Source organism: Sus scrofa, chromosome 7 (genome assembly GCF_054392235.1).
Source record: "Sus scrofa isolate SSC_HxYL_T2T_F1_AM1 chromosome 7, Sscrofa_HxYL_maternal_Yorkshire_Landrace_v2.0, whole genome shotgun sequence".
NCBI lineage: Eukaryota > Metazoa > Chordata > Mammalia > Artiodactyla > Suidae > Sus > Sus scrofa.
Window position 1 is genome coordinate 39671764 of NC_139389.1, and position 14927 is coordinate 39686690.

General features: G+C 53.4%; 2 protein-coding genes across 8 annotated transcripts in view; one reads left to right on the top strand and one right to left on the bottom strand.

Annotated features, from left to right (window-relative positions):
* Positions 1-358: 358 nt before the first annotated feature.
* Positions 359-14927, bottom strand: part of LOC146401519 (uncharacterized) — a 55627-nt gene continuing 41058 nt past the window's right edge. Inside the window, exons 3-6 of the mRNA XM_084967978.1 lie at positions 9556-9676; positions 1686-1886; positions 1192-1359; positions 359-545 (exon numbers count right to left, since the gene is read on the bottom strand). Of these exons, the coding sequence (XP_084824104.1) occupies positions 477-545; positions 1192-1359; positions 1686-1802 (354 nt within the window). The 5' untranslated portion in view covers positions 1803-1886; positions 9556-9676 and the 3' untranslated portion in view covers positions 359-476. The remainder of the gene's footprint in view (positions 546-1191; positions 1360-1685; positions 1887-9555; positions 9677-14927) is intronic.
* The window catches only part of SCUBE3 (signal peptide, CUB domain and EGF like domain containing 3), a 39298-nt gene continuing 33123 nt past the window's right edge, over positions 8753-14927 (top strand). For 6 of the 7 annotated variants that reach the window (XM_084966674.1, XM_084966676.1, XM_084966675.1 and 3 more), the window contains exon 1: positions 8753-9307. In XM_084966674.1, coding sequence (XP_084822800.1) covers positions 9223-9307 — 85 coding nt within the window. In that variant the 5' untranslated portion in view covers positions 8753-9222. 7 annotated transcript variants of the gene reach the window in all.

A 14927-nucleotide genomic window follows, 5' to 3' on the forward strand; every position in this document is an offset into this window, starting at 1 on the left:
GAGAGGACCAGATTGAGTTCCTGGCTGTCCCTTAGGCCTGAGTCGGGGTCAGGGCTTGTTCTCCTCCAGTGCACTGCAGCTCCTGCAGAACGAGACACCAGGCAGGCCTGTGATGCCCCATAGCTTCGCCAAGTCAGTTCAGCATGATGCCTAGACAGTGCTCCACCTAAGACGGAGAAGTGGTGGAATGAAGGAGGCAGAGCCAAATAAAAGAGGCCAGCTTTTGCAAGGGTATCAACACTCAGCCTAAGCACATAGCTGGCAAACTTTCCCACCTTTTCCTAGCTACAGGTTTTCAGCTTCTTCTAAAAGGATTCTCCGTCCCATACAGGCCCTTCTTGAAAAATACAACAGAAGCTATGGAGGGAACTGAGTTTTATTTTACAGCAATTCGCTTTATGAATCGGTTCATGAGTACCTTGAACTTGCTCCCCAAACCTTCACCCATCCTTTCTTTAACCCAGATGCCAGAGGAATTACAGTTTGGGATGGAGAGGTCTTCTATCTTTCCATCTTTTCTTCTGGGGAGGGACCCCAATGGGGACCTGGGGAAGGAGAGCCATAAGGAAGCAGGACAGGAGGAGCAAAGCTGAACCAGCTCTCAGCAGAGTTAGAAAGCTGACTGAGTGTCCCTAGAGCCCCTCCTTTGCCACATCGTTGTTAAGGCTTCAGCTAATAATCAAAGTTTTGGGTTTTCTTTTTCTTTTTCTTTTTTTTTTTTTTTTTTTTTTTGCTTTTTAGGGCCGCACCTGCAGCACATGGAAATTCCCAGGCTAAGGGATGAATGGGAGCTGTAGCTGCTGGCCTATGCCACAGCCACAGCAACACGGGATCCGAGCCACGTCTGTGACCTACACCACAGCCCATGGCAATGCTGGATCCTTAACCCACTGAGCAAGGCCAGGGATTGAACCTGAAACCTCATGGATCCTAGTTGGGTTTGTTAACTGCTGAGCCATGAAGGGAATGTCCTAACTCATAACTAAAGTTTTAAATGACAAAAGATTAATCCTGCCACCTTCTCTCACAGAGATATTTGAATTTGGGACCCAAGGAACACAAGTTTAGCTCAAAGGAGTTATCCTTTAATGATGGGAAGCACCAGTATGAAAGATCTCTGATGAAGGGGTAGTGATGATGAGGGTTCTGCCTCCCCAAAGTTCAGATGGAGAATCTGCCTGTGGACCTCACCTCAGCCACCTTGGTCCCCGGCCTCGGATGACTGCTTCTCTCCCATCTCTTGCTTACTGCTGCTTTATCCAGATTGCCATCATCCCGCTCTCCAAACCCTGGGGGAGATCTTGGGCTCTGGCTTGGAAGGTTCCAGTTCTGATTCTTTGTCTTCCAGAATCTGAGTCCCTGGCCAAAAGAATCCTGTCCTAGGTCCCCTGCATCTGTGGGGTCTGTCTTCAGCTTGGCATCTCCACACTGCCGCTGGTTTCCACATTGCCCCTCCAGTCATCTAACCCCTCTGCTGCCACCAGTCTTTCAGGCAACCCCAAGCATTCTCAGGCTGATGGGAGGCAGGGAGGAAGGTCAGGGATGCTCTGCCTCTCCTTGGGATTCCCATGAACTCACCATTCCTTCACTCTTTCATTCATTCAGCAAACACTGATTGAGCACAACTATGCATCATGCATATGCTTAGGACCGGGGATGCAGTGGTGACCAAATTGGGGTCTTACCCTCAAATGTCTGACAAGCGAAAGAGACCAGTACAGTACAGATGGCCAGGCCATCGCAGGGGTAGGTTTCAAGGACCACTGAGCTCCAAGCCTGCTGGTGCAGTAGGAAGACTTCATAGACAAGGTACATTTAAGCTGGATCTTGAAGGTGGTAGTGGCTTGCCAGCTGGCAGGAACATGGCATGTGCCAGGCCTGGTGGCCTGGGTGAGATCAGAAGAGAAATATGAAATGTCACTGGAGAGGAGGGTTTGGGACTGGTAGAGAAGACAACATATGTCATGGGAGGGGTTGAAACTTAACTCTGTCCATGGGAGACACACTGAACGCCTGAACCAAGGCCGCAGCAACGGGGGTCAAGGGGAAGCTTGGAACTGAGGGAGGTTTCACAAGTTTCACCCTCAGGATCTAGTGACATGTTGGATGGCGGAGGAGGAGAGAGTCTTTTCAGACTCTGAGACATCCAGCTGGGGCTGCTGAGTGGGTTATGGGGCCGTTAACCCTAGGATAGAGACCAGAAGGACAGGAAAGGGGAGAGGGTTGAGAGGAACAGTGAGTTTAGCTGGGGTTCGATTCATCTTAAGATCTTGAAAAATACCAGTGGAAATATCTACAAGTACGTAAAAATTTAGGACAAGTTAGAAGAGAGAGGAGGGAGCCAGAGACATAGATGTGAAAAATCGGACCCATAGAATTAGACTTCAAAGGAAAATGGGGCTAGAAAGAGAGATTCGGGAGTCATCGGCACACTGGTGGCAACTGGAACCATAATGCCCCACAAGGTGGGATGAACTGCCCCCTCCTTTGTACTGGACCTTCCACATGACTTATCAGTAGCTCTCCAACAACCTGCAAGGTCAGAATTTTATCCTAGATGAGGAAGTTGAAGCTCAGAGAGGTGAAGAAATGTGCTCAAACTCACCCATTGTTGGAGCTGGTGTTTCAAGTTAGAATCATGTGACCACAGAGCCGATATTCTTTCCTCCACCCTTGCTGTCCCGGGTTAGAGTCCCAGGGGAGGCCACATAATGTGAAAAGTGAAAAGAGCCAAGCTCTAAGCATTTAAGAGGCCAGTGGAAGGGAGAGTGGCTGGCAGGGTTTTGGGGAAAAGGCAGGACTCCAAGATGGGAAAGGAAAACGTTTAGAGCTTCTGATGATGCAGAGAGGTCAGGCCAGATAGAGTTGGCCAGCAGTCCCAGATGTGGAAGTCAGTAGAGACCCGGAAGAGGGGTGTTAGAGGGGGCTGGGCCAGACAGCACAAGGGTGAGTGGTGACAGAAGCAGTGGAGACAGAGAGCGGAAGTAATCCGCCAAGAAGTCCAGGAGACTGAAAGGACAGGAGGCAGCAGGGTCCAGGGGAGTCTGCTACTGCTGTGGGATGCTGAGGCTTCTACTGTGTCTACAGGAGGAGAAGGAGAGGATAACTGACAGCACCAGTTCCCTGTAGGGCACATGGATGTGGGATTGGCCTTGGTCCAAAGGAGGGACCTCTCCCAGGAGTGGAGGGAGCGGGCGCAGGAGACAGGAAGTTCATGCCAGATCACTGTTGGCTTTTCAGTGAAACAGAAGTCGAGAGCTGAATGGAGAAGCAAGGGGGCTGAGGATGGCAGAGGGGAATCCAGAGCTGGGAAAGGCAGCTGTGCAGAAGGAGACAGGACAAAGGCTCAGGAAAGTCTGGAGACTGGCCGTGTGATGTGGAGAAGTCTGGAACCACACATCAATGTTGATGCCAACTGGCAGGGTGGAGACCTTTGTTTCCTTCATGGAAGCAGCCAGGGAGCAGGTGGAGAGGAAGCAGGTGGCAAATTGACTCAGGTGTGGGGGTGGGCAGGGAGGAAGGGCTTGGAGGACACTGGGATGAGGGGCCAAGGAGGCTGAGCAAGTGGAGGGGCTGGAACAGGGGCGGGCGGCTCGGACCAGGCCACCCCCTCCCCCACCAGGTCCTGGCAGGCCTGCTAGTGGACCATAAAGACAAGACCAAATGCCTTGGAACAAGTTACTCCTAGAATCCCAAGGCTGGAACAGACTTTGAGAGAACGTTTCTTCCAATCTTCTGTTTCCATGGCCAAATGGCGCCTGCCATCCTGGGCAGGTGAGAAACAAGGACTGACCAGGGTCAACCTGTCCACTGACCTAATACAACCCCCCCCTTCTTCTATTTTTTTTTAATTGTTTTTGTTGTGACTGTTCCCTTTTCTCTATATATTTGCTAAGTACTGATTTTTGTTTATCCTTCTATCTTATCCATCTCTTTCTGTTTAAGCGTCACCAAGAGTCTCCTCAAATTCCCCCTAATGTCTTCCAGCCTTCCTGGCTAATTGACTCTGGTGTCCTCTGACTTGCCCTGGTGCTCTGTCTGATTGCTTGACATTGCATTCAGATATTACTTTGCACATACAAATCTTGCCTTCCTGGTAAGACCCAGGGCCTTAGGGGGATTGGCCTTGTGATGCGAAGGGGTCTTGTATCCTGCCCTGGTGCTGAAACACATCTTTGATCAGGCACCACATTTTCTATTTCCTTTGCACACTCTAGAGGGCAGAGGACCGCGGGCATTGAGTGGAGGATAGACGTACCATACACCACTTGACAGGATTCCTTGATGGATCACATCATCAGGAAAAGGAAAAGCGAAAACTGGAAGTGGGGGACTGGCAGCTCAGAGGGTACAGGCCAGGGCGCACTGATCTGGGAGTCAGAAGTCAGGGGAGCCCCAGTTCTGCTTCTAGCTTTGCCTCTGAAATACCATGTGTGACTCAGGGCAGCCCTGTGACCTCTCGTCATCAGACAAATGTGATGGTTAAGTCCCCTGAAATTCTACTCCTCTGTGACCCTCCAGAGCAAGCGCACTGCCCTCCAACGTCTTGAATGTGAAGGGGCTGGTCTATGACGCTCACACCACTGGGCCTGGTCTGCCCCAAGTGATTAAACTGTCACAGTAACAAGAATGTGTTAGGTCTCTCTGTTTTCAGAGACTGAAGAGAGAACAGAGAAGGGTATGTATTTCAGAGCTAAGCCTAGGCCCCAAGCCCTGGCTCTGTTCCTTCTTTTTTTTCTTTCTTTTTTTTACTTTCTGCTTTTCTTTCTCCTTCCTTCCTTCCTTTCTTCCTCTCTCTCTCTCTTTCTTTCTTTCTGGGCCTCAGCTGCAGCATATGGAACTGAAACAGAGCTGCAGCTGCTGGCCTATGCCATAGCCACAGCAACACCAGATCCGAGCTTCATCTGCAACCTACACCACAGCTCATGGCAATGTCAGATCCTCATCCCACTGAGCGAGGCCAGGGATCCCCATCCTCATGGATACTAGGCGGGCTCATTACCGCTGAGCCACAAGGGGAACTCCGCTCTGTCCCTTCTTATTCAGTCATCTGGGAAAAGTGACTTTAGCCTCACTTTTCCATCAACAAAATGAAGATAACAATTCTTGCCGGATAGGCCTGGCACATAGAAAAGCACTGAGTGAGTGGTAGCAGTGAGCTCTGATTTGTGCCCTAGAGTGTCTGTGCCTTTTTGAGGCAGGAAAGAGGTACAAAGCGGTAGGGAAAGGGGGATTCTGGAGCTACTCTACCTGGCAGGTAAGTGTCCTTCCAACTTTCCAATTCCAATGTGCTGCTGATGAGGGCAGTGTGCTGATGAGGGCAGTGTGCTGGAATGCTTGGCATTTTGGGAACTTTCTCACCTATGGGAGGGTGGTGAGGCTCACCCCCAGCTGGCTGCATCACACTTCGCTGTGTCAAAGTCTGGCCTGGGACAAGACTGGTTGTCCCCAGGCACTAAGACACCTTTCCTAAAGACACTTGAGGCCTTTGTTCCTTTTGAGAAGTAGTGGAAATACCAACAAAGAGCCACCACCTATGGAACGCCTATATGCCAGGGGTTTTCCATTCATGATCTCATTTAATTAACACCATAACCCTATGAGATGGGTGTTTTTACTCCTTTTGTCAGAAGAAAAAACTGAAGCTCACCGAGATTGAGTAACCTACCTGAGTCACAGCTGAGATCTGAACTGCAGGTTTATTTCCTCTAGAGCCAGTGTAGTTAAAGAGAGATGATGCCTCACTTGGGAGGTTGTGTGGACATACCCACTTTCTAGATGAGGAAGCTGAGGCTCAGAGAAATGAAATAACTCAGTCAAAATAGATATTTGGCGGGACATTGACCTTGGGGTAGCCTAGTTTCCATGTGCACTTGTTCTCTGTTAGACTATGTTGCCTGTCAAGATAGAGGCCCTGGACTCATTTACAGATGGGGAAGCTGAGGGGCAGAAAGAAAACCAAAAGCTCATGGGAGGAGACTTGGCAGGGGAGGAGGAGTCCCTGAATGTGGCAGAGCCCTGGCAGAGGTGTCCTTGGAAGCAGGATCAGAATCGAGAGGTATTGGCTCTGGGCCCGCCAGCCCCATCCTCTCCCTAGACATTTGCAGGAGAAATTAGAGTGAAACGCATGACAGAGGTATTCCTGAAAAAAAAGTAAAGCCCCAAAGCAAAGTGCAGCCTGAGAGTGAGTGTGGGAGGCCCAGAGAAGCCGGGGACGCCGGGGACATTCTGCCCCTGCCAGGGAGGGTCCAGCCTGCACTGCTGCTTTGGTAGTAGCACTTGCAAAAGCCATCTCTCTATTCCTGCCTTGTTATCTTCCTAAGTAGCTATCCAGTTGTGAGTCCCTGCAGAAGTAGACAGGGCAGAGCACCCCAATTCACAGTACCCTACGGATATAAGACCTGTTTCTGCTCTGAAGGAAACTTGAATAAAAGACACCAAGACGCAAGAGATATGGAGGCTAAAGTGGGGCCACCTCCTCTCCCTCCCCGCAGGCCAGGGTAATATCCATACTCCCAGGCCCAGGAAATCATGCTGAGCTGGAGAGGAGATCTGAGATGACCTACTAATCTGCCATACAGAATCCTCTATGCCCACCTCATCTGTGGTGTAAAGGCAGGCTGGAGCCCCGCCTCCCTAGGGGCCCACTGGAGCGCCCACCAGTGTCCAAAGCAAGGCAGAGGCAGAGCAAGGCGCCATGCCATCGCCCTTCCCTGCCTTGGGGGGGCTAATCAGCTCTCTGTGCCCCCATGTAGATCAGGCACCATCTGGCATCCTCCAATTCCTTTTCTTTCTTCTTCTTCTTTTTTTTTTTTAAACCACACTCCTGTTTGGGGCAAAGAAGATGGCAAGTTTGCACTTGTTCTCCAGCCCTACACGTAATTGGTGGCAGCAGGCAAAGCTGCTTCAAGGGGAGGGGTTTGCCAATGGAATGAAGGAAGGAGGGAGTCCTAGAGTGACAGGGCTGGAAGGGACCTCAGAGATCATCAAATCCAACCTTTCGTGGCCTACACACCATTCCCAGGACCTATGTGCTCCCATTCCAACCATCAGTTCTCATGCCAAGCAGGGGTTCTCCAGGCCTCCTCCCCCAGCCTTCCCAAGGGCACTCTTCTTCCTACCACTGAGCTAATCCACCCTCTTGTTTTCTAGATGAGGTCACTGAGGCCCACTGAGCTGTGATTTGCCCAAAGGTAATCTTCATCCCAGGACAGAGGCAGGACAAGCACCTCAAATGCCTGAGTCTGTTTGCAGCCTCCTCCTTTTCCAGTCAGTCTCCAGGGAAGGAAAGTCTCAGGGTTTCTCCTGGGGGTTAAGGAATCCTCTGACAAAGCCCACCTGTCACCCCAGCTAATGTGGGCTGCCAGCATCGATGGGCCTAAGAACTGAGTTATTTTCAGGGGGATGCTGGTCATTGTCCCTTCCTCCTGGGTACCCTGAGGGCTCTGTGAGGTTAGTCTGGACCCCAAAGGTCTTCTCCCTACAGAAAACTAGCTCTGAATTGTAAGTACCTGCCTGGGGCAGGACAGTCTGAGGCTGAGCAAAGCCTCATACTCCAAGATGGCTCTCACCACCTTTCAGGAGGTCCTTCCTCTTTCCCCTCAGATGGAAGGAGAGAAGATGCAGAGTTGATGAAAGCATCAGGAGGTGTCGGCCATGCTGTGCATGGTTCAGGGACACTGCTCCTCTGGCACACTTTCCCCTATTTTTAAAAATACCGTTTATCTTTCCTTTTCCGCTTCTTCGAGTTGGAAGGATGAAAGTTTAAGAATGTTCTGGTCGGGACCACATCTTGAAGGTGGGAGGGCAGGTTTGGAGGAGAATGTCGTGCCTGTCTTTGAGTCCTTGTGTTTACCTACACACATAGACAGATTTCTGCGGGTTAGCTTTTGCCCCTGTGCCCAGCAAAGGAGAGTGTTTTACACCGGAGCCCTGGTCTCTACGGGGTAGGGTATACTGAGGCGCCACCTCCGAGGCCTTAACTGCAAAGGAGTCTGCCCTGGACCTGGCACTTTCAGCTGGGGGAAGACTACTTTCTTCCTGGTCCTCAATTAAAGTGGACTCAGCACTAGGATGGGGATTGAGTCTTGCGGGTGTGGGAAGAGTTGGGGGGGGGGCGTGACTCGACCCGCTGTCGCTGTCGGTACCACTCTGTTTTTCGAAGTCCTGTTTGGCGGTGTCCTGCGTGTCCGGCTGGGACAGGGGGCACGCCTGAGTGCCCATGCAATCCGGTCCGCCCTAACCTCCCCGACACCCTTCACCCTCTTTGTCTTCTCTTGAAGGTGTGCGTGCAAACCTGCGTCGCACAGCTCTCCTCGCGTGCGAGCGTGGGGGTGCACCCAAGCTCCCCGCTCTCTACGCTGGGAGAGCGGACCAGCCAGAGCCCGGTGCTGTTTGGTCTGGAGCGGAGCGGGGCTTGCATTGATCCATTGATTGTGCGAGGTCTGCGCCTGACCTCCCTGCTCCCGGGGAAGCCGTTTCCATGGAGACCGGGCCCGCTCCCCCAGCGCCGGATTGTAAATTCCTGCAGGCAGCGGCCCGGCAGCCTGGGGAGGGGGCTGCCGCGCCCGGGCGCGCAGGGGGAGCGGCCGCCGCGCCGAGGCCCCATTTGAAAGAAAAAAGGGCACGAAAAAGGAGGTGGTGGAGCAGGAGGAGGGGGAGGAGGAAGAAAACGAAAAGGAGCGAGGAGAGGAGGAGAAAGAGGAGGAGGAGGAGAAAGGCGAAGAAAAAGAGACGGAGCCTGAGAGACGGAGAAAGAGCGAGAGAGGAAGAAAGAGCAGCAGAAAGGGCGTGTTTCTGGCGCTGCGTTTCCCCTCCCCTTTCTCAGGTCCCTCGCTCGGGCTCGGCGCGCTCTCCGGCTGCAGCTCTCTCCCGGCGAAGCTGGGACCTCGGGGGGATTGTACGGAGCAGCCCCGCCGCCGCCGCTCGCCGAGCCGGGCTTGGAGAGGGCGGGGGCCGCCCTCCGACAGCGGCGCGGAGCGTCCCCAGCCTCGTCGCGGTCGCCGCCTCGCTCTCCCCGGCGTCGGGCCGGGAGAAGCCGGCAGCATCGCGAGCCTCCCACCGAGGGCGCCGCGGTCCGGGACCAGCGCCCGCAGCCCCCGGCCCGGCCCCGGCGGGGCGCCCCCACCCCTCCCCCCTCCGGCGCGCGGGGGCCCGGCCCGCTTCCGCCCTCCCGGGTCTGCGAGACCAGCCCCGGCCGCCCGGCCGCCCGTAGCTCCAGCCATGGGCTCGGGGCGCGTGCCCGGGCTCTGCCTGCTCGTCCTGCTGGTCCACGCCCGCGCCGCCCAGCACAGCAAAGCCGTGCAAGGTAAGGAAGGAGGGGCGCGCGGGCGCGGGGCTGCCGGGGCTGCGGGGCCCGAGGGCGGGGGCGCCTTTCCCGAGGGACAGGGCAGGTGCCGGGAAGCGTGCGGCTGTCAGGACCGGGCACCGGGCACCCGCACTCCTTGGCTGGGACCTGACTTCGGGGCGCTGCGCCCCGGGCCCCCAGGCGAAAGGCTGGAGGAGCCGGGGCGGCACGGATGAGTGAGAAGTTGGGGGTCAAAAGTGACCACGCACCTCAGAATTCTGCCCGACTGCACTGCCACAGCAGCATCTTCGAAAGACTTCTCGTCCTCCAGAAGTAGGATCTTCTCTGCTTTCAAACACTGCCAGAAACTTCAGGTCTGGCCTGGAGAGACTGAAAGAATGAAAACTTTTCCAGCCATGCCATATTATTTCTTCCCCTCGTCCCCAGTCCTCCTCAAAGTTAGACAGAAATTTCGAAGTTGTTGTCTTATCGGTAGAAAAAATGTTAAAAATAGGATCTTTTATGGAAAACCAAAAAACCAACTTGTCTCTCCCTGGATGGTAGGGGCTGAAGGAGAGAAGAAAACTGCGACTCTGGCCCTGGGCAAGAATGTCGCATTTCTGCCTCTTTGGGGGGAAATCTCTTTCCTCTTTCATGGCTTTCATTTCTTATCATAATATTTATTTATTAAAGGCCTCTGGTTTCCAATTCCATTTAAATCCAGGTCAGAATTGCATTGAAATAACAAAGTAAAATTCCAGGCTGGGGAGCCTGACAGATCCCTCCAGGAATTAGAGAGAGACAGGGAGGCCCTCCCGCCCCCTTCCCTGACCCCAGGCTCATTGCCTGGCCAGTCCCAAGGCTGTGCTGGCAGACACCAGGCTGGTGGGCTACAATTCTCCTGGGGTCAGCCTCCCCTCCCCCTTGACCTCCTGCTGCACCCTTCCCTCATTGAGTCCTCACCCAGGAAGAGATTTATATGGACAAAAAGAAAATTCCTCCTGGTAAAGCTTTGCCCTGGAGAATATGATTCTGCCTATTGTCGTAGGGGCTCCTTGAAGCCAGGTTGGGGTGTGGAGGTGGCTGGGCCAGAAGGGAATGTTGAACTTGAGAGTTGGGGAAGCCAGAGTCTCTAGCAGTCAGGTCGCTGTGTCCTGGAGCCTGAGCACTTGACTCTTAAGTTGCTCTGTGTCCCGGATGGAAGGTGCCATATCAGTGCCATCCTCTTCTCCCCCAGCACTCCTTCTTCAACTACTCTCTTTCTCCTCCAGCCTGTGCTTTAACAGACCCAAACACTAGAGACCCTTGGCTGTCAAATACCGGACCCCACTCCCACCCCTGCCAACTCCAAAGTACCTCTTCTCTAGTCTTGGTTCCAGACAGCCCACTACCACTGCCACCCCCAGTCTGTGAGCAGCCCCTCTCCCCGCTGGATTTGCTTGTGTTTTCATAAACAAAGCTGGCTTTTGTAGTGCATGCTGACTTACTCATAACATGGAATTAGCTAGGGAGTTTAGTCTGAAGGAAGGAACAGATTTCATGCAGTAATCTAGAGACAAGATAAGGACCTCTTTCAAGTTGGAGCCAGTGTCTGTAGTGGCCTAGTGAGACTGGGGGCAAAAGGGGGAGCAAGCAGTATTGGGGGGGTCGTGGGGCAGATGGAGACTTCTAGAAGGGACAGGTGCCATCAAGCCCAGGCTATCAAGCCCAGGCTTTCAAGCCTGGGAGATTAACTTGTCCTTCAGGGACAGAAGGACTCAGAATCTCTCCAAGGTACTTCAGGCTCCCTCTTTCACTTTATCCTGCTGGCGCTGTGGGAAATGCAGCCAGAGTGGAGGCCCTGCCCTCAGGGAACTTAGAGGCTATAGTTTTGCCCACTGCTTATCTCACATTCAAGCCACACTTGCTCTGACTGGGCTGCAGTTAGCTGTGCATCTTCCTTCCTTCTTGATCCCTGAGTCTAGGTGTGCATAGATTCCAAGCCTGTCACTTCAGCTACTTTTAACCCTACTAGCCGGGAAATTTATCAAACTGGTCTGCCAGAGATTGCCTAATAATAAGCCTACTGGGTTAGAAGAATGTCTCTGGTCCCAAATCCGCAGGCCAATGTTGCAGGAAGGACAACTTCTGAGCAGGCAGAGCAGCCTTACCCATAGACAGTGCTGTGGATGGCCCTTGCTCCCAAACTTATCACCAGTGCCTGAAGGTGTGCTCTGAATGCCACATGCTTTTAAACGATGCTCTAGCAGGTCTTTAAGATACAAATACCCTTGGCAAGTATGTTGCCAAGATTTCCTGCACCTCTGGGGATATATCTGTGTCTCTGTGTCTTTTCTCCAGAGATTTACCAGGGAAAACCAAAGTGGTATGGAATGGAGAGGGCAGGGACAAGGAGAGGAGCCCTGAGTATGCAGGTGAATGTGTGTGTGTGTGCGTGTGTGTTTGTGTGTGTGCGTGCGTGCGTGCGTGTGTGTGGTTTACCACGCTCACCCACAGGTGACATAGCTGGGTGTCTGTCTGTTGTGACTGAGTCGTTAAGCATGTATAGGGATGTTTAGGTGTCTTTGAGAACTGTGTGTGGATACGTGGGTGGGTGAGCTTGTGTGCCTGGGAAACAGTGAGAATAGGGTACATGGTTTTGAGTGTTTTTCAAGTGCCTGTCTGTGTATTTTAAAGTAGACAGACTGGATAACCAGGATAATTGTTAACTTAAAAGCATTAATTTGCTTTGCTTTTGGGGGGGGGGGTGTGCAGCAGTGGTTAAAAAGACCTAATCCTTGCATAGGGCTCAGGTTACAGCTGAATGAAAAGGTCTCCTGGCCTCCTGGGGAAAACTTGTCCCCAGGGCGGGCAGAGAGAGCCAGCCTAGCCGTTTAGTTTACCTGGTTGTTTTCTCTCCTCATTAGGGACAGAATTTTGATAAAGTCGTGTATTTAGAGTTTCCTAGTAACGCCATCCCTGGGACTGAGAGCCTTCATCTGGTGGCAAACAGTGTCTCTCTGTCTCTGTGCGTCTCTCCGGGTCTCTGTCTGGGTGTATGTGTGTCTCTTTCTCCCCCCACCGCTCTCTTCCTCTTTAATGTGGCTGTTTCCTCTCCTCCCCGCTTCCCTGGGCTCCTGTGGCCAGCCCTTACAGTGAGGGGACTGTTCCTCCTAGCCCCTCCCTCCAAAATATGAAATGAAAACCATAACCGAGTCAGCGGGTGAGGGTGGCCCCGTGGGCAGGCGGCTACTGCCCGTGCCGCATCCAGGTCACTCTGGGGAGAGAGGGGCAGGGCCAGTCCCCATTCTTGCCAGCATGATCTTCAGTCAGTTCCCTTTAAGCCTGACCCCCCCCCTTCATTTTTCCTAGAGGGTGGAGAAGGGGGGTGGACAGCTTAGAAATTCCTCAGGAATCCCTTTGACCTCTCTTCTCTCAGTGACCTGTCCCCTGGGGGGCTGGCAAAAGCCTGGGCCAGGGGAGGTCTCCTCTTCTTCCCCCTCATCTCCTGAGTCTCTGCAGGCAGGAGCGAGAGAGAGGAGATGAGAAGACACTGAGGCCAGAATAACTGCAGGCAGAGAGAAAAAAAAGGTTTCAGCAACCCCGAAATGAGATTGTTTCCTGAAACCTTGAGGAATCCGAGAACTTGAGAACCGGTTTGAGATGTGAGTGACTGGGACCTGTTGTAAAAGGAGCTGGCCCTGGGTGTGAGTCTGGGAATGCGTGGTGTGCACTCACTGGGGCGTGTGAGCGTGCATGTGCATGACTCAGGGTGTGTGTGTGTGTGTGTGCGCGCGCGCACGCGTGCGTGAATGCAGTGCTCCGGTGAGAGGAAGAAGGAAGCCGGCCATGTGCATTTTGTTTTCATTGGAGAAGTAAAGAAGTCAGCTGAATTGGAGGGGAGGGGGTGGATGGCTTCAGACCCTCTTGAGGAGGTGGAAGTAAAGGAGCTTGCTGCCTGAATTAACCCAGTCCCTGCCCCCAGCTCTGGTCCCCGTGTGTCAGGGTGTGGGCCTCTTTTGACGTCCTGTACCCTTAGCACATGACCGCCAACAAGAAAGAGTCCCTGTCAGGGCTGGAAACTGCGGAGCTACTCTGAGGCTGGCAGTGCCCGCAAGAGGCCCAGACCTGGGGACAGCTTCTTCAGGCTCAGCTGTTAGACAGGAGTATGGAAACAGAGGGGCTGCTGGTCCTTGCAGGGAAAGTGACACCGCTGCCCACCCAGGGATGTTCGAGCGGTAGAAGAGCTAGTCGCCTGGCCTGATGGGGAACACAGACCCTCCTCTTGCCCCTTTTGGCCCCTCTGTTGCCAGACTGGCCCCTGTGTTCTTTACATGCTACAAACTGCCAGCCCCAGATGGCTTGGGGTGGGGAGTGTGACAGGTACCAGTGGGTTTAGGTAAATGCAGAGCCTGAGGATTGGGGCCTCCGAGGAAATAAGTGAAATTCTCTTTCTCACTCATAAAATGGACACATAACCATAGGATCCCTTTCAGCTCTGAGATTAAGCATCTCTTAGAAATCCTTCCTGCTGAAGGTGGAATAGCAAGCCCCACTCCTCCCCAAGCTCTGGCCGGAATCTTAGGCCCTTTCCTCCCTGGGTCTGCTTCACTGTCCCCTGCCCAGGGCTACATCATGTGGCTACTCTTCCTTTCCCCACCCAGTGATGTGGGCACATATCTGTAGTTCTTACTGTGTCCTTAAGTGGGGGCGCTCCCCCTGGAAACAGCCCCTGCCGAACAAGTGTGTGAATGTGTATGTATCCAACAACACTAGGAAGAAGAGCTGAAATGTTTGGGTTCTGGGCAAGGCCCCAGGGCCCCAGTTCAGGTCCCACACCATATATTCTCACTTCCAAGTCTAGCTCTCTCTATTCTGCTCCAACCTAGACAGCTCCCCTTGTCAGAGCAAAGCACTGTTCCACAGCTGCCATTGGACTTTGCAATTTGGCCCTTCAGGTGGAATGATGACTCTTAAGTAGGGTGCTGTGCCCCACGGTGCTCCTGTGGCTGTAACCACAGCCCCAGAGAGCCGCTGGGTTTGCATTTCAGAGCCCCAGGCCAGGGCCTGTCTGCATCAGGTCCCTGATGGTAACAAGCTGAAGACAGAGCTGGGTGGGAGCTGCTGAGCTGGAGAGAAGACCCAGAGTGAGGAATCCTGGGTGAGGGTGGAGTGTCAGGATATGCGAGCATGGGGGGGGGGGGGAGCGGGAGAAGGGGGGGGCGCTTAAAGGGTAGACCCTGGGGAGCAGGTTTACAGAGAGGACGTTTTTACAAGTTTCTAATTATATTTATTTGGAGTTTTCCTCTGGCGGTTTGAAGCTGTTAACAGCAGGAACCTGTATCCCTGGTGTTTGTTTTTGTTTCTAACCAGCTGCTTGGCCCAGCGTAGTGAATCCAAGGGCAGGAGACACCTGCCCACTGCTCACTCCCGCCCCTTCCTCACTGCTGCTCTGTCTGCTCCCAGCACAGTGCAGCCGCCCTCCTCCCGGCCCATGCGCAGCCCTGCCCTCCTGGCCACTGCAGGGCCCCTGCCCAAGGCCTCAGAGCATCCGTGTGCCTCCTGCTGACCCGCTACCAGGACCATCCGAATGTCAGTTCTAGGCCATTCCATGGTTATGTGTTAGATGTTTGCTTCATGCTGGGCTAGGTGCTGAGTGGGG